General features: G+C 38.8%; 1 protein-coding gene across 4 annotated transcripts in view; it reads right to left on the reverse strand.

The window, feature by feature from the left end:
• Positions 1-19,355, reverse strand: part of stim1a (stromal interaction molecule 1a) — a 42,705-nt gene that overhangs the window by 21,241 nt on the left and 2,109 nt on the right. For all 4 annotated transcript variants that reach the window (XM_036149559.1, XM_036149558.1, XM_036149561.1 and 1 more), the window contains exons 3-6: positions 13,495-13,625; positions 8,256-8,370; positions 6,877-6,988; positions 3,809-3,924 (exon numbers count right to left, since the gene is read on the reverse strand). In XM_036149559.1, the coding sequence (XP_036005452.1) occupies positions 3,809-3,924; positions 6,877-6,988; positions 8,256-8,370; positions 13,495-13,625 (474 nt within the window). The remainder of the gene's footprint in view (positions 1-3,808; positions 3,925-6,876; positions 6,989-8,255; positions 8,371-13,494; positions 13,626-19,355) is intronic.

Consider the following 19,355-nt stretch of genomic DNA (forward strand, 5'->3'; position numbering starts at 1 on the left):
GATCACGTGATGTTTGTGAATTATTCCACTACAGCGCTCAAGAACTCCCCTAACTCCACCTACTTGATGAACATTTAGGCTACTAGCATCATCATCATGTACAATACAGCACATATCTCATCTCTTTCATCTTGTCTAGAGTGTGTTTATGCATGTATTTTCCTGTGACTTTTCCTAATTATTTTAAAATGTTTATTATTGAGAAGATTTTCAGCAAACAAAAGATTCCTCTGTGCTACATTCTTTGTACATTTCTCCAGTTTTTATTCATGATTATTCAATATTTTTGATAATATTTATTTAATATCAATATTAATATAATATCAATATTTTCCCTAATGTTTATTTATCCTCTATCAAAGTATGTTACTAATATGCTTCACCTTTAATCCGTCAGGCCACTGAAATAACATAATAATTCCCCCCTATGAGGATGATAAAGTTATCTACATATTAATAATTGTGTGGTTCTTAAAGATGTTTATGTGCTTATTCCCTCCACTGTTTAGGTGGTGGATCAGTTCTCTTGGTCTTCGCCACCTTCCCTGCTTAAAGGTATAGTGGACAGTCTTTTTCAGTTTCGAGTTACGGGGGTATCACCATATCTATTGGCTGTCCCACATGCTAATCATTGTGACTCGCTCACGTAACGCCAATGCGTGTGCAGGCTCCTTGTTAGTTGACGCTTGCAGGCTGCGCAAGTGCACTGTGTTTATGCATCCAATTAGCTTCGATGTTAAGCTTGTTACATACTCCGGAGAAACATAGTTTTTTTCTTGTAGTCGGGCTGGAAAGAACACAAAAAAAGTTTGTTTTGGCTCTGTCTATTCATACTTCACGAGACGCTAATCTGCAGAAGTCAGCCCCACTATACAGACGTCATGTAAGATCAGGCAGGCGGAGGGGGACATAGAGAGCCGAGCGCAGAGCAAGCAGAGAGCTGAAAGTTGAGGAGCAGACACGTTAAAGCCGGTGTGCTCCGGCACTATTTGGAAAGACTGCAAACACTGGGGGCGTGTGTTGCTACTGGAGTGAGACTGCCCCGCTAGGACAATTTACACAGCTACAAGTGAGCGGAATGGGCATGTTCGCACGCTTTAACCACCATAGTGGAACTAAAGTGCGGGACTGCAGATCGACAGATGCGCGAGACATTTCTGCTTTTCCAACCTAAACACGTCCATCTAAATCCTGTCCAATCACAGTACAGAACTTCGTGAGAAAAAAGGTTCTGCCAAGGGAGACCCTCAAAGACAGGCCTGAGAGACCAAAATGACGTCATTCGCTGTGGGAGCGAGACAAACTGTCTCAGTTTTTCTTGGAGTATATAGCGGCTTTTAGCCGTTCATTGTAGCTCCGCTGCTCTCACCGTATACTTTGAACATGGCTGAGAGTCACAGGAAGCGAACTGTATTGCAAGTTTATGAAAAGAAGAGGAAGGCCTCAGTAGAAAGAAATAAGACTAGAGTGGATTTGGGAGATTTTTTCATGCAATCCCCATGAGGAGTGGAAGACCAGGTAAGACAATCCTAAAAAGGGACTTGGGGTGATTCTGACCAACATTGACGGAAAAATCGTCTACTGCATCCTTAAGTCACTCTCGTGGTGCATTCACACCGTACGCGAATGAGGCGGCCCGAGCGGGCGTTTTACAAATCATCCCTGTGCAAAACACGCGGTCAGGGACGAGTAGAGCTATGCAAGCAGCGTCCGGAACGAGAGTGAAGAGGAACCCGCGGTGACTTTCGCAGAATTTAAAAAATCTGAACTTTACTGTCAATTCGCGTCACGTAAACAAATCAGAGATTGGTTGTCATTGTGTCATACGGTAAAGGAGTGCAGCGGAGACAAAACTTTTTTCAATCAATATGGAAAAAAGAAAGATTTATGTTGACATAGGATGAAGTAAGGAATGCTTTTTAGAGATTTGTTGGTGGTTTGAAAAAAAAGCTGTTTTGGCAATAAAAAAGGACCGTCACATCATTCATCCTCCTCTTGTAGCTCCAGAACTGACCCGACCAGCCGCTACTTCTGCGGCCGGGTTCTGACTGAGCTCCATCGAGGGGCGCGGCAAACCACCACATCTGCCCCGCTCATGCCCTCTCTGCCCGGCCTCTTGCTCTGATCTCCCGTTGTACAGGTGATTCGTCCCCAAAGTGGGATAACAGTTTCAGATCCTGGACAGACTGAAGCATCGCGGGAGACGACCATGGTCCAGCCGTAGCTCCTGTGCTAACAAAACTGGGAGCATCTCTGGAGGATATGGTGGTCCAGCAGGGACGGCGGCGCCGTTGTTCGGCTTTCCCGTTAAAACACAGCACCGTGACTCGCTTTGTAAAATCCCAGTCTGCCCTGTTGAATTGATGACGCAGTGTCACACGATGCAACCACTGTCACCGTTTATGAGGACCACGAAGAGCACAGCGGCCAACACCGCGCCATTTAGGCAGGAATCGCGTTAGGTGTGAATGAACCAACCATTAGACTTGCTAAAAGTCCTCCTCATTACATTTTATCACTTTAGGAGGTCTCTTAAGGCCTAAGTTGCTTTGTGAATAACTTATCTTACAGAGATAAAATTCTAAGGAAAATCTTAGAATTCAGGATTTCCTAAAATGACGTCACTAAGTACGTATAGTCTAGGCCCTAGGGAATCTTTGTGAATACAGGCACTGGTCATTTTGTGCCATTGAACATCAAACTAAGAGACTGGTTTGTGGGAACCACAGGAGGATAATTATCCAGTTGGTCCCGTGTGTGAGACAACGGCTTGATTTCGGACTATGGTAAAAACCCTTCTTTCCCATTCTGTTGTGGTGTGGAAATATGTTAGGTCCAAATTCTGGGACGTTGAATTCATTGTTTTTCCTTATATCTCTCAGATTAATATTTTGTGAAAGATCTAGTCTGTAAAAAACAAATACTTCCTCACTCCTGGGAGACTGCTATAGCTTTAATACTTTTTGAGACCATTTATGTTAGATTTCGAATCAATTCAGACATTTCAAAAATTAAATTCACTAGTCATAACTGTTGCCATTTATTTTTCATATCATAACTTAATGTTTTCATTTCAGAGTTCATTGGAAGGAAATGTTAATACTGAGATAGTACAAAAGTGCTGCTCTTATTTATGATAAACATCTCTCAAATTACAGGAAATTAAGTTATCCTTGAAAGTGATTTTAAGATTATAAGACTGTCTTCTAAACCTTAATTTAGTAACACATACTGCAGCTTAATCACTCTGTACAAGGCCGAGTTTGGCCCCGTTCAAATCCTAGGGTGATTCATGATTAAAGACACACAAAGCAATAAATTCTTCTTGCTAAACAATAGGATGTATATGAATTATAAATGTAATAAATCTCTTTCTTTAACTACCTACATCCTGGTTCTTATTTTCAATAATAAGAGAACCACATGATAAATTGCCTTCAACCAACAATGCATTAAAATAAGGATCTCTTCTTTTAACTCATCGTGAATGTTGGTATCACAGGTCTATGGATGAATATCTTCATTCACTGTATGATCATGCAACTCAAACTGGAGCTGAGCTATATCTAATTGAATTACCCATTCAGCTGTTGAAAATCAAATAATGCATCCAGCAGGAAAGGGTTCTTAGCAGACAAACACAAAAAACAAACTCAGAGTCCACCCATTTCCATATAAAGAGCTGAATGCGTTCATGGTGTTTATATACACTCTTGGTCAGTTTTTTCTAAGTATTTGAAAAACAGCCTTTGAAAAGTTAGAGTGCTAATTACGATAATGAAAATTAGAAAAGGAAACAACTACATACCTAGGGGTGGTCCAAAAAGCACAGTGTCCAAAGCTTTGAGTTGTAATTTTTGCACATGGCTGCGATCCAAAATCTTCATAATAGAGACTGTCAGTGTGGCGTTCTTCACAGCAAGTCTGAGAGAGAGCAGACACGTTTTTACTTAACAGGAAGTAGGAAGCAAAGGGTGTTATCCATTTCTTCCTATGCCAAGAGATTCTAGACAATTACCAAGCTCATTCAATCATTTTAAAAGCAATGCTTGTTACAATACACACCAGTGATCCTATTCATTTAAAGGAGCAACGAGCGACTTTTCACCATTAGGTGGAGCTTTAGCACTGTCTGTACACCAAAACAAGATGTGTATCAAGCCACGCCTCTCTCTATCGCTGCTCTAGCATTTCCCCTTCTCGCCCATGGGCTCATATAAGCATATTTGCAAAGGATAAAAACACAGCAGAACAGTCTCACCTTTCAGAGGAACAGGTCAAGCGAAGTAGTAAGTAACTCATAATTGTACAATGCTGTTAGCAAGAGAAAATTTTGATCCAATGGGCGTGTTCTCTGCCATATTGTGCCTGACGGTGGCATTTTATGGGCAGGGAGCAGCCCTGTGTGGCAGCTGTTCACGTGTACGTATGTGCATGGCTATGTAAGCTAGCCGGCCCGGCTATATAAACAAGAGACTGGAGAACAACACAGAGAAACAGGGTGTGACTTTTAACCATAGTCGATCTAAAAAGATACCTTTAGTTCCTCACAAATCTATTTTTTTGTTCTATCTAAAATAATGAAATTTCTCTCTTTGCTCCTTTAAAGCAAAAACTTGGGTACAAGGTGATCAGATTAACAATAGTTATAAACCAGAAATAGTATAATTTAGGCTGATCAACAATACCATAAAAAAGAACCACGTCTATAACTGCGTCTATAACTGCCATTGGATTAAATCTGGTTTTAATTTAATTTATGGAATAGTATATTAATTTGTCCTTACAAAATGTTCTTGTTCAAAATATTCAAAATATTATGGAATGACTAAAATGTTCTGGTTCAACCAGTTACCTTACCTAAGTATCATAATTGGCGAAATGAGGTCCACCTGTGAGCAGTTTTAAGTGTCACCTGATCTGTATAAACACCTTTTCTGAAAGGACCCAGAGGCTGAAAAACCACTAAGCAAGAGGGAACACACCAAGGAGCTCTCCAAACAAGTCGGGGATAAAGTTGTGAGAAGTACAAGTCAGTGTAGCAGTGTTTTCCATAGATTACGAATTTACTTGTGGTGGTGGACTTTGCGGAGTCGCTTTGTACGGTACAGTGTAGCATGGTCCCAATCTCTAAATCATAAATGTTCCTCAAACTGGAAATCTCACATTTCAGGTGACAAATGTTTACATTGAATATTGTGTAATGATAATCTTACATATTGGACTATGCCACAAATGCCAGAACTCATGCCTTGCATCTGTCTAGGCTGGGCTCTCACATACTCAAGCACAGCCCCAGTGGCCTGGGCAGGCAATGGGGAGGGCACCACACACGCTCTGGTCTGGAGGCTGTTATTTGGGTTTTGTCATTTACCTAAGAGTGGCAACTTTAGGTTATTCCTATCTCGATATGACAATCATACAATTCAACCAATCAAACCAACAAGAAAAGCAACATGCTAGCCAAATACTAAGACAGATGGGGCGGGTCACTACATTCATAGCTTACTTCAAGATGACTGTGGTCACCAATGCTTGTGCGGCGTGGATATTTGAACTTATTTCCAAACAAGAGGGAGCAGGAGGCAATGTCATTCATTTCTGTTGGGAACGTCAACACTCAAGTAAACTTTCCTGCTGGGAGGGTTAGCTACAGCCAAACAGACATCTCTGCTGCCAAAGCTTTGTAAAATGCTAGAATTTCACTCTCTTTGTTTTGCGGTTTCCTCTCAGCACCCACTGACACATTACCGTACTTTTCAGACTATAAAGCGCACCAGATTATAAAGGCACACTAGGTATTCCCACAATTCCCAAATGTGTAATATTACGCCGCCCCTTCGCATACACAGCTCTCTATCAGACTCTGTCAGGATGACAGAGTAGCTGGACTACATTGCTCTGTTTCTAAAATTGGGCCAAAATTCACGTAACTTTTATATTGCATTAACTTACTAGGTTTATTGTTGTTAGTGTGTACTTCAAGCACGGGCTGCCTGAAGGCTCCCACGTATTCTGGCGTACTGCACACATACTGTGAGCTTGGCGAACTCCACGCTGACTCTCCGCAGACGTTTTACCATTCATAGTCGAGCGTATTGTAGCCTACATTTCTTGTGACAAATTCCTACAATTCCCACACTTTCTGCCAGTGGGACGAAGCGGTGGAACGGATGGTAAAATGTGTGATTAACTAACTGAGCATATAGTGGCGTCTCTTTTCCAGCAGGCTCCACACCGCACACCTGTCAGTGAGAACAGAGAGGGACTGTGATGCCGCACATCCATGTGACAGCCTGCTTGGAGCAGCTCAGCGTATCAAGCTCAGTGTCACATATAAAACAGTTTGATCTTGCCTCTGAGAATTTTATAGTGTGAGACCACGTACGCAGCCGTAAAAATGTATCTCTGCATGCACCCGCATGGGTAGAATCCGCCTTGAGAATGCCTGGGGTACACATTGAGTATGCCTTAGTACGTATGCCTGGAATACCTCTGGGTAGTGAAGTATGCCCGAGTATCAAAAAATAAGGATTTTTGAGTGCGTCTCATAGTCCGAAAAATGCGGTATATGGTTCCGTTGGGGACTTAAATCCATAAAACCTATTTCTTCCATGTTTGCTGGACTAACTGTTCTTTTGTGCGTGCGGGTCAGTTCGGAGCCACAAACAATTCAGACTGGAGTCAGATATAGGCACCATTTTAAAAGTAATGGGAACGACCTCGCAAAAAAAGAAGAAAAAAAAAACAGTTTACAAAATACTCGGAATTGAGCATTAAGAACTGGAGTGGGAACGTAGTCTAAATCAAGTCTGAAGTCTTATTTTTGTGACTCGAGTTAGAATCCCAAACTTGAGTATCCATCTCTGCTCTTACCTTGGCATAACACTTCCATTGAAAGCCAGCTTGCGAAATGTTTCCACATACTGAGGCAGTTCCACGTAGGCGACGAGCCATTCCACCACTTCATCTACTGTCCAATTATACACTGAAAAAAATAAAATAAACAGTGAGTCATCTGAAGTTGTTCAACAGGTCATGTCTTAGCAAAGTTAAAGTGCAAAAAACAAAGGTTTCTGCAACGATCAACAAATACAAAACACCTCCAGAGAATCTTAAGCTAAGAAAATGTCTCTAATCCCTGAGATGTGAGCCTTAGGGAACTCCCAGAATTTTGAAATTGCTCGGAAATGTAAAACAATTGACATCTTAGGTCCCTTTAATTGGATTACAATTGTAACCAATTCAATCCTAATCAATACCAATCTAATTTAGTATCTTGTTCACATTATTCCCTCCTATGATTATATGAAACCAAAATGTATATCCTAGACAAAAACATTATAGCACAGTGCATTTACAACCTAAAACATGGAAGAAGTATTGAGCAATGTAGGATGCACTGCACTCTCCAAGATACTAAAAAAAGGGAATCCTGGTACAGAATCAAAAACACCTGCTATCTAGGTCGCTACATTAATTTTTAAAGAACAAAAAAAAATGACTCTAGTTCAAAAGCTCCAGAGGACTATCTACAAACTGCAATGCAGGGTAAGTGAGCACTACAAGCCAAAAAAAAGGGGTGTCTGAGCAACACGAGTACAAGATACAGCAGAGCTCTCTCTGTACCAGACAGACCACACAAACTGATAATGTCAAGGGGGACAGAGTGGAAGTTGATTTTGTGCTGACAGAGTCAATGATGATGTCCACTCTGCCACTATCTGAAGGGGATAAGAACACCGTTCTTTGGGCCACATGAAATCTAATCAACTGCCCTCAGAGGGTGAGCTACTTCGCCAGGGGTAAAGTGTAAGCTCAGTTGTGTATCCATTAAAAGAAGACATGTCGTGCAAAATCCACTCTTTAGCCCATAAATACATTTTGTTGTGTACTTGGAGTCTCTAGGAGTGCAGAATCTTCTCTTTGTGGTGATAGGTTTCAATCCATTCCCATTTTTTCTATTCCCCATTACGCTTTTTTTATTAACAACAGTGTCACAATATTTGCTGCAGAGCTGCAAAACAAGGTCATGGACTTCTGGCTAACCAACATCGTGAATTCGGCTGCTTTACTTTTCACTGTGATTTTGGAGTTCAAGCTGAAGGATGCTAAAACGACAAGTGGATAAGTCAAAATGTTCAGTTGTTGAGCCTATTAACCTACACAAATCCTTACATGTTTTTTGTTTTTTTTGCTGTTTGCAACTCAAAACAGCAACAAAAAAAGAAACACCTGAAACAGCCTTAAAGTACCTTCAGAGCCCTTCCAAGCATTCCACAAGTCCTCCACACTGATGAACTGGTCATCGCCATGAAAGCTGTTATGCTTGGCCTTGGGGTCATGGTAGTTAAGGTCTTCTCGGAGGAACTGCAAGATCACAAGGACTTTTGTAGCCATTACCAAAAAAAAAAAAAAAAACACACACAACCATTTCACAGTGTGAAATAGCAAAGTAAGGCTCTTGCAACAATGATATTTGGAAAAAAGCATTTCTTTAACTTTGAGTATTAAGAAACTAATACTAATACTTAATACTAATACTTGAGTATTAAGAAAATACCTAAACCACAAAACATAAAGAAAAGTTGTTTTATGTATGCTAGAGAAATACATTAGATTTACAATAAAAAAAATACACACTATGAAAAAAGCATTTAATTAACCTTTCCTGAAGAGAAACTCTGCTGTTTTTTTGTGAATGCATTTGCTTCCTACACTTTGTGACTTTTGGCATTTTGGACAATATTATCGGTGTCCAACTGGCTGAATATTAACATGTAAAATACAAATTCATAATAAAGCTGCAGCTATCAATTAATTTAGTAATCAACGAATCAACCTATTTTTTTAATTATTCTAAAAAGAGGTATTCTTAGTAAATTAACATACTTCAATAAACAAGTTGTTTAAACTTAAAAGTATTTATTGTACATTTTAAATGCATAGAAAATGGCAAAACATGCTCACAACATGGCAATTTATTTAATATGGTCTTTATATATTTCTATATCCATCCCTGTATTGCATAACAGTAGACAATATAGTTCCAACTAACAATATTTCTTTCTAAACTAGGTAATCTGATCACTATTTTTTTATTAATGGACTAATAATCGGATAACAAAAGGGTTCTTAACCGGATTTTTTTTTTTTTTTTTTACAGAACAGAAGTTAAAACTTGAGGAGTTTTGGATAGAGCTTATTTACAAAGAAGGGTTTTAATTTTAAATGAAAAATGTATTTATTTTTGGAACAATTTTGACCAAATTGCTGCTCTATGTGGGTTCTTTCAACAAATACCATATTTTACAGTCTAGGTACTTTGATTATTAAATTACTAAATTAGTTGATGATTATTTTAATAATCGATTAATCCAGTTTTTGTTGTACCAACATAAATCATCCCAGTCCCATGGCATCCCAACCAGATTGTAAAAATATTTTTAACAATGTTTTTTTTTATTGGGAAGAATTTGGAGAAAACAAGACAACAGCTATTTTAACAAGCAAAAAAAAAATAAATAAAAAAACAAATAAACAAACAAACAAAAAGCTACAATTAGTACAGGACCATAAAGTGCATTAAATGTAAAAAATAAAACCATGGCCTACACTAGAGTTGACAAACTAGATACTGATACCAAGAAAAATACTTAATACTGTTTTTCATATCATGGCAAGACACTTTTAATAAAAAAAAAAAAAAAAAAAAAAGGTACTGGGTTATCAGGTTAAGAGCAACAGATGTGATTAATTACAATATGACAAGCTTAAGTTAGGATTCCTTTATCACATCAAAACCAATAAGTAGGGGACAATTCAGCCCTTGTGTAGAGAACTATTTAAGTGTCACTTCCTTGTTTGTCTAAACAGTAGACAAGATATACTGCTGGTTAAGTGTTAACTTCCTATATGGAAGTGTGTACCTGATTTAATAATGCAATTATCTTATTTCATCATCACTGCTGATATTTAGGGTGCCACTGTGCTTCCTTTTGCCTTTCAATTTGATGTTGATACAAAAGCATTTGACCGCGGATGAACAAAAATAGAAACATTTGTTTCAAAACAAACATGGATCTGAAACATATGAAACATAATTTCACAGTGTAAACAAAGATGTAGTCCATGCAAATATAATCAGCAGCAGCCCTGTACAATTTTAGCTTTTCTGGTAAATTTGCATTATATTTCTTTAGGAATCCACTACAACAGAAGGGTAGGTCGCTACGGGTTCCTACTTTTTCCTGCTTTAATCGTCAGCTTCGGTCTGGCTCCACCATAACATGTGTCCTCATTAGCCACATTCGCCTCCAATAGCTTTACAACTAAAAGGAGGAGTAATGGAGGGGGGCACACTGCTTTGTTTTGTTACTCCACTATTTATTAGCCGACTGAGCCGTCAACTGATTAACAAATTCCTGCTCTAATTCATACCGCAGCAGAATGGAGTGGACGTGGATCTTTACGTGGGACATATTACCGTCACTGGGCTCTTAGTCTCCATGAAGCTAATATTTAAGCTGACAGCATTATGTCGTCCAGATTTACTATTACTGTTGAAAATACAGACGCTTTACTGACCGTTATATGTCGCTCTGAACACCAGTGTCATAGCCTTAGTTTGTAGCATTAGCTTATAGCATCAGCTGTAGCAATGCTGCTGCATCACTCAGCTTTTTGTTTTTTTCTTGTCCATCTGCCTCATAGGGAAGGTTCTTCCCAACACTGCTTTTGTTTCTCTTGTCGATGAAGCGGGTCGCATTAAGTTTTTCTGGCTCTACTCAACGCAACTAAAGTTCCAGCAGCAGGTCGTTGTTGAGATGAGCAGCTGCAGGAAGAGGAAAGGCTGAATGTCTGTGGTAGCAGCGCTGTGGTCGGAAGAAGTGTGACAATTTGGGCAAAGTTTATATCCATTATATCCATCTTTGAATAATTAATTTTTCTAGTATTTATTATATAAAGAAATTAATTATTTTGACAACCTTAGCCTAAGTCCAGTGAATTGTACAACTCATGTTGTGTTATACTAATGCACTACTACTTTATTTACATTTAAAATTGCTGTCCTTGAGTTCTTTTGTAAAATAGAATACCGTTAACATGTCAATATTTATTGAAACAGAACAGTAAAGAACTTCCTCCTTACATATTATTATTTTGACTTATTTGTTGTTTATGTGGTCATAGTTACCTTACTTGACAATATCACTTTTTTGACATCTCTAAAGACCAGTGTCCTTAGATTTCTCTCTAAAAAAACTAAAGTTGTTGTAACAAGACCCTCATACCTCAACAACCCAGAGTGTAGCCTACCTCTGTACCCAATTCTGATACATTCTTCTTGCAATCTCATGGCATCCTGAACTGAACTGAGGAGACGTTTCCCTTTTCCTCTGCGTATTGCACTGATAATCATACATCACAGCCATGCAGTGTGCGCAGCTAACAATTTCCTGTTTACCAATTAAAATCTCGATAAACAAAAATGGAGATGTGTCTAAAGATAAGTCTCTCTCTTTTTTTAGGTAAAGCACACTTTATCTGTAATTCAACAGTGAGCATAACAAAAAAGTTATTGTATTATTGTCTTTCTAACCTTATAGTCAACTATGTCTGCTTACATTAAAATACACAATTTAGAGATAGTATTTTAGACATCCTACATTTCCTTTACTTTTTCACCAATAATTAATAAATACACTCAGAGTTACATCTGCTCAATTAATTTTTAACTATCTGAAGTATAAACTAAACATCAGAATGGGAAAGAAATTGGGTTTAGCTGACTTTACCCATCAGGGTTCTTGCCAGCACATTTCACCGTAATGTGTCGTTATGCTATCAAGTTGTCAAAATTACACTGTAATTAGGCCATTACGCTGACTTTCAATCACAGTAACAGTTCTTTTGGCTGACATCTGTGCTCCCTTTCCGCAGGGTTTCCCCTGCTGACCCATTCACATCTGCCCAAATTGTCACACTTGTTCTAGGCAGCAGTGCATAGACACTCCTGTCTCTTCCCTGCGGCTGCTCACCTGACCCAAAACAATGAGCTGCTGCTGCTGGAAGTGTTGAAGTCTGATAACATGTTGGAGAACAGGCAGAAAAAAAAAATCATGTGATCCTCTTTCTAAGCGAGATCAACACAAAGGCATTGTTCAGAGAAACTGTCCCAGATAGACAGACAAGATGAATGAAATGCAGAACAGTGCTACATGCTAAGCTAACAGTATGACACAGATGTTTGAACATAACATAATAAAGGTAGTAAAGCTGACCAGGAGTTGTAAACCTCCCAGACAACATAAGCTAATGCTAGCTGCTAACAGTTTGATGGATAGCCCAATGACAGGGTCCTGTCAGTCTATGCAGACCCTCTCCCGGTATGCAAGTATTGGAAACCAATACCAGCAAGATGTACTCAATAAAATGGAGGCAAAGTATAGACCACCTACTTAAATAGAGTGTGCAAAAATATGTTTGCCTTTGTGGCAACATTTAAGACAACACTTGGTTTTAATTTGATCCTGTCATGTATTGTTGATGTTTATTTTACTTTTACTTAATTACTACTGCCAAAAAAAACTGAGCAGTGTAAACTGGGTCTAAAACTGATGATTTGATTTCACTACCTTAACAAAAAACAAAAAAAAAACAAAAAAAAAAAACACTATAAAGATAATTATCACCCGACTGGTTCAGAGCATCACTAATGAATGTTCACTAGATTGTAGGCCAAGCCACCCACTAAACCACCAACACAGTTTTTAAACATGAGCCCCAGATCACATTGCACTCCCACTATACTAAAGTCAACAAAAGGTGAAAGCCATGATGCTGTTCCTTCTTGATAATATTGTGTAGGAAGATTTCACGACTTTGTGGTGATTGAAGCATTTCGACTACAAAAAATAAATATGATCAAGATCCAAGACATATTCCTAATATCCAGCCGCAATGTTTGATGTTGATCACAATAAAACCGGTTTTCTTTACTTAATTAATGGACAATAACTCAAAAAAATTCTGTCTGAGAATACTTAACTTTTTGAAGTCATGTCACTCATTCTGTTTATACTAAACCTCAGATTATATATTAAACAGACTACAGGCATTGCTCATACACAAACTGTGACATATGAGAAGCAGCAGACCTTCTCAAGGCATCATGCTACCTAAAAACAGAGGTAGTAATGCAGCAGCTAGCAGAAAAGCCGTCAGCACAAACCTCCTTCAAAACAAGCGACAGGAATGCTATTACAAGAAGACTTTTGTCTCCATTTGGTTAATTATTTGACAGAAACCTGAGCAAAACACAGCAGGAGTAACAAACAGGACAGATCTTTCAGACCCTAGGGCTAAGTTAGGACTATGATAATTTAGCAACTAAAGAGCAAAATAAGGATTACACTGACAAAGCTGACATTTCACAGAACACATCCCTTCAATAGCAAATCGGTTTTTGCTGTACTATTTTTAAATACTTACGCCATCCGTTTCTACCACATCTACGTTGCCGTTTGCGTCATCATCCATCTGCTTGTGGATATTACGGATAGCCTCATAGGTGAGAATGGCGTTGTCATCTTTGCACAAAGGTTCATCTATGCGACAAAAATCTGAAAGAAAGGGCATAATTGGCAAATTTCTAACAGATATTTAATTTAACTTTATTGATCTCACAATGGAGAAATTCACTTCTGCATCTTAACCTATCCCCTTGGGGAGCAGTGGGCTGCCACTGTGCAGCGCCTGGGGAGCAATTGGAGGTTAAGGGTCTTGCTCAGGGACCCAGAATGACAGCTTGTGGGAGTTGAACTCAGAACCTCTGGGACTGAAGCTCTGTGCTCTAACCACTAGGCCACCACTCCCCCTTCTTTCTAAACTTGCCACACCAGGTTGTGATCCTGCAGCCTCTTGACTGCCAATCCCAGAACTAAACCACTGTACCAAAGACCAGCGCCCACATATTACAGTACGTTAATATGTCTAGTTTACACAGACAATACCCAGTGAAGAAAATTCCTTTGATTCACATTCTCATAAAGTTATAGTATTACATAAGACCAATAAAAAAGGAACCAACAGTAGAAAATTACAAGGCCAGAAATGACTACGATAATTTATACTGGACCACAAAAAACGTGGATTCTGTTCCTTTCCACCTTTCCTCCAGGGTCTGGGACTTTAGTTTTCAAATGAAATCTGAAAAGAGGACTCGACCACTGAGCAGCTGTCCAGTCCTTATTGTCCTGATCTCTGACGAGGTGTGTCAGAAATATCTGATTCAGGAGTGGATTAACACAAGGAAGGTGACAGTTATAGTCAATATCCTAGAGAGACTTGTGTTTGGTGGCTCTACAGAGGCCCTGACTTCAGCTATAATCGAAACCTTGTAAATCTCCCAGAAACTCTAAAAAGGTCTTTCTTACTAATGCTGTAGATACCCAAATTTGTTTGTACATATTTCTTCTTTCACACTTTTTTCTTCCACTCAACTTCTAAATAAAAAGCTTGCACAGAGCACTCTGCTCATTCTGCTTCCTTGCAGTGGCATTTTGTTCCTGACACTACTAGTGGTACGGGCCCTTAAAGAGACATTGAAGGGAAATAAAATATTTTCTGGTGTGCAGAACCAGAAAGTATTTTTTTTTCCTTCAATGTCCCTTTAGGAGCTCTGTATAATGGAGAATATATGTCAAAAAGTAATATTATAAAATCCTTTGTATTGTTTTTATAATAAGTTTCTGAATATATTCTGGGTTTCCATTAGCTATATACCATAGTCCTCAAATGACAAATAAAAGCTTAGAATTTGTAATTCTGTGTGTAATGAATCCATATATGTTGTTCTTTCCCCCCTACTTTTAAATGTATTGAATTAACAACTAAAATAAAATCAAGTTTCAAATACATACTAATTTATTGAGATGTATCCATCATACAAGCATACAGGCAGAATATAAAACGTGTATATTTGTAATTATTTACCTTTGTAGTTAATCCTACTCTTTTAAAATACAACTTGCAAAAATCATATTAACCCGTCCAGTCTTAAGTGTTCTAATTTCCTTTTTAGTTTGGAAAAACACCAGGACGTTCCCCAAAAGAGGCTCCTCTAACAGAACCACTTTCCTGCTGAAACAACTAACGACAAAATTCCTTGGCTGCAAAGAAAGTATTGTTTATACAAGGCATTTCAGTCAAAGTCTCTGTGTTCCCAAGAACACAAGTATTGTCTGAATGTATCTGCCAGAGGTATCTGTGAAGTAATGACTGTCGGATCTAAGATAACCGTTGCCTGATGGTTGATCAGTCTTTAAAATTTGGGATGTTTATTCATAAAACAGAGTTGAAGATATGAAGTAAAATCTTTCTATGGGTAGGGGTGTTCAATTACATCTGTATAATTAACAAGTTGCCTTTTATGGTTAGCCTCCACGGCTACTCTGTATCACTATTGCACTCCCTGTGTAATTATAAATGATATGCCATAGACCAGATAAGAGAAAACCATGTTTGGCTTCTCTCACAGACACTCGGGACCAATGTTATTAGGACATTAGCCTAATGGCAATATAGGCTAAATAAAGTGCTTTAATAACATTTTTCCACAATTACAGACTTTATTTAGTTTTGCTTTTTTGACCAGCTGAATGTTTCGGATCAAACACATTTTAATATAAGTTAAATCGAAACTAAGTTAATACAAAATGCAGCTTCCAAATGATGATTTATTTTGCTACAAAAAAAAAAAAAAAAAAAAGCTTTCCAAACCAGCCTGGCCCTATGTGAAAAAATAATTGCCCCCGCAACATGGCGCACCATAGCGTCTGCAACATAGCGTCTCCCCACTGAGAGGCGCCATGTTGCATCGCCATTTCTGATTTCAGAAGCCGAAAGGGGACAAACTTGTTAGCCTAATGAGTTTTGCCTATCGGTCTTCTATATGAAGACGTGATGTCGTGGAGGAGGAGTATAAACAAGCAAAGACGACCGTAGATCATTCTGTGTCGTTTTCTGTTGAAATGTAGGACCATCCGTACTCTTTGCCTGGCAAGAGGGAAGATAAAGTCACCAAAAAAAGAAAAAGAAGTTACAACCAGGAGAAAACGAGAGTCTACATAGGCGCAGCTAATATTACTAGGCGGAGTGAAGACAATTCATGATGTAAGAGGGACTCAAAACAGATGTGGAGGTTGCAGGCTTTTGGCTGGACAGCAGGTAAGTTAATTCAATATAACAGTCAAGTTTACTTTTGCTTTACGTTAGAAACAGGGCAGTGTGGTCCAGCAACTACTCTGTCCTCCTGGCAGAGACATCTAGTTTTTCACCTACCTCTTGATCTCAGGCAGTATGTGTACGCGGAGGAGCGGAGTGACAATTCAGTAGGTTTGCGGTGTCTGTAGCTGAGCAGCACGAGCGGGTCTCTTTATAACTCGTGTCTATAGTCGCTTATTTTAGGGACCAAATAAGTGACTTCCTGTTCAGAAACAAGCCCAAAAAACATGACTCACTGACTTTACAAGCGACTTTAGAAAGAAAGTTGGCAACAGTGCCAAGAACCATTTCACATGATGACCGTAGCTATTAGCAGTAGCTTGGTGCCAAATACATGTAGGACATAGTTGTTGACAGTGTACAATTTATGACACTTTGCGGCTTCTGTAGTAGTCATTATGCGCTTGAGGTGAGGTCGTTAGGAATTCATTTAGTGCGCCAGTGGCCTTAGTATTACTTTTGGTCAACAGTGGTTTTAGTCTTGGAACCCTCTTATGGATGCCATTTTTGCCCCGTCTCATTTTTATGTTTTTAAGTTATGAACAGTAAAGTGAAGTGAACTCTGCACCAGGGCTGCACGATATCAAGAATATATGCTATAATATTTGTGATTGGCAATAATTTGTATTGCAGTCCAGTCAGTTCTTGTAATATTGACACTACTTCCAGTAATATTGAGATACGGACACATTTGCCATATACTTTACCGCCCTAGTCGCCTGGGCTTTAGATGTTGTTCTTGGTTCTTCGTTGAATGAATGGCTGATGCACAAGGGATTAATTCTGGAAGGGTGACCACTCCCAGAAAGGCACACCACTCTTTCATATTAGAAGGACTGTGGTTAACTGGAGCTTGAAGGCTTACAAATGGCTTTGTAACCCTTTTCAGACAGAAAGACATCTAGATATCATTCTTAGTTTCTCACCTGCTGTCAAATAACTTTTGATCAGGCCTTGATGTGCTGCTTTTGATCATATATTGCCGATTATTTGTTGTCATCCTGATTCGGTTAAAGAGATTTCTTGATTCTTCAGGTCTGGCAATAATCAGGCCTGGGTGTGGCTAGTGAAATTAAAATTCCCTTCCTAAAATGAGTGTTAATCAAAGTTAATTCATGATATAACAAGGGGGGGTTGCTTTTTCCACATGTAGCCAGGTTGGTCTGAATATTTTTTTTATTTCCCTTGTCAACCATCTACCTTGTAACCTTTAAAGATTCTCTTCTCGGCCAGGTCTCGCTTAAAAAAAAAAAGAGAGAGATGGATTTTCTAGGTAAACAAAGGTTAAATAACATAAACCTTTGTCACACATTTAGGTGTAGTAAAAAGGCTAAAACAGGAAAAATATGTATGGGAGCAAACACTTTTTTCATACCACTGTGAGGCTAGCCTAAATAGCCTGCATATTATCAGTGCAAGTTTATCAGGTTAAACAGCTGCTCTGTTTTTTTTTTATTTTTTTTTATTTGGAATTAAAATCTTATTCTAGTTGATGTTTGGAAGCATTTGGCAAACACCCTGAAACAAGGATCATAAAGGTTAGGGTCAATGAGGAGAGTGGCCTTGTCAAGGAGAAATTATGGTTTAGATATCTAACACACAGCCGAGCTTGGGCTTCACCACTGACCACATCTTTTCACAAAAACCTTTGAAAAGAGATTTCCTAATTGCAAAACTGCAGTTTCACGGCATTACTACTTTAGTTTTGCTTTGCAGAACTTTAGGTGTTCTGTGCACTGGTTTAGGTTGGGACAGAAACCCTTCACAGATAATGGCTGCTTGCAAAGTTGTTTGCAGGAACCTTGCAACACTATGTCGTCACCTTGCAAAAAAAAAAAAAAAGAAAAAAAAGGGGGAAAAAAAACGAATTTCCCCTTTTATATGTGACTGAAACAAGACCTACAAAACCTCACTGACCCCGATTCTTTATTAGTTTTGGTTACCCACAATACTAGCTTTTGATTTGCATGAGCTGTAATTTACAATGAGACAACGATGAAATCATACAAAACAAAGCTTTAATTATTCAAGAACAAGATGTTTTAACAGAGAGAACACACAGCCTAAAATGTGTCACTGACTATTCACCCAAATACCACTAAAAAGCACACAGGGAAACAGCGCTAACTACATTTTCCTGTCATTCAATTGTGCCTTAAATGAAGCCACTTAACCAGAACAAAAGACTCAACCTCTGTGCAACAAAAAGGCCATTTTTGAGCCACAGTATGCAAGCTTTTCAGTCCCAGGAAACCTGTAGAGTCACATACCACAAAGGCCTCTCACTCCCCGCGTTTAACAAAGACTGAATATCAAGAAAAAAACTTTTGCCACCTGCAAAATTCTCACACACGTAACCATTTTTTTTTGTCTCATTTGGCTTGCAAATGTCCAGAGACACTAGATAAGATATTTACATACCAGTCAGCCTGCTTTTTTTTTGCAAGAGCTCAAGTTGCGTAAACTACTCTGTGTGCCAGCATGACAAGCAGCACACTATGACTTTGCCGCCACACAGTAGCAACAGTTACCATCTACTACCGGCATTCAGGATACATTCAGGAAGCCAGAACCTTTTTTTAAATTCAATAAAAAAAAAAAAAAGAGCCGTTCTCATACTAACCACACTGCTATCAGTAATATATGCTTGTTAAAATATGCTTCGGCTTGTTTGCAGGCGATGCGAACAAAATGTCAGAGCAGTTCCCACTCTAACCGTCTGCTCAGCAGGAGTAACAGACCACAACCAAACAGGTTAGTAACGTGTGTGAACAAGTTGTATAAAATCTCGCAGTTAACTAAGACATATTTCAGCGCTTTAAAAACCCAAATTAACACAGGGTTGAGATACAGTTTGGATTTTACGGCTAACTGACCAGGAGTTACTGTCATGTATACAAAGTTTCTTAATGGACTACAATTGTCACAGAGTTAAAAGACAATCCAGGGTTATAGCGTTCCTAATTCTTACCATCTGAGCTAAACTATCCATTCAGGTGGCTTTGCTGTTGTTTTATCCTATAAACATTAGCTTAATTATGCTCAGTTTGACATGGTGGCTTGCTCCA

Source organism: Fundulus heteroclitus, chromosome 18 (genome assembly GCF_011125445.2).
Source record: "Fundulus heteroclitus isolate FHET01 chromosome 18, MU-UCD_Fhet_4.1, whole genome shotgun sequence".
NCBI lineage: Eukaryota > Metazoa > Chordata > Actinopteri > Cyprinodontiformes > Fundulidae > Fundulus > Fundulus heteroclitus.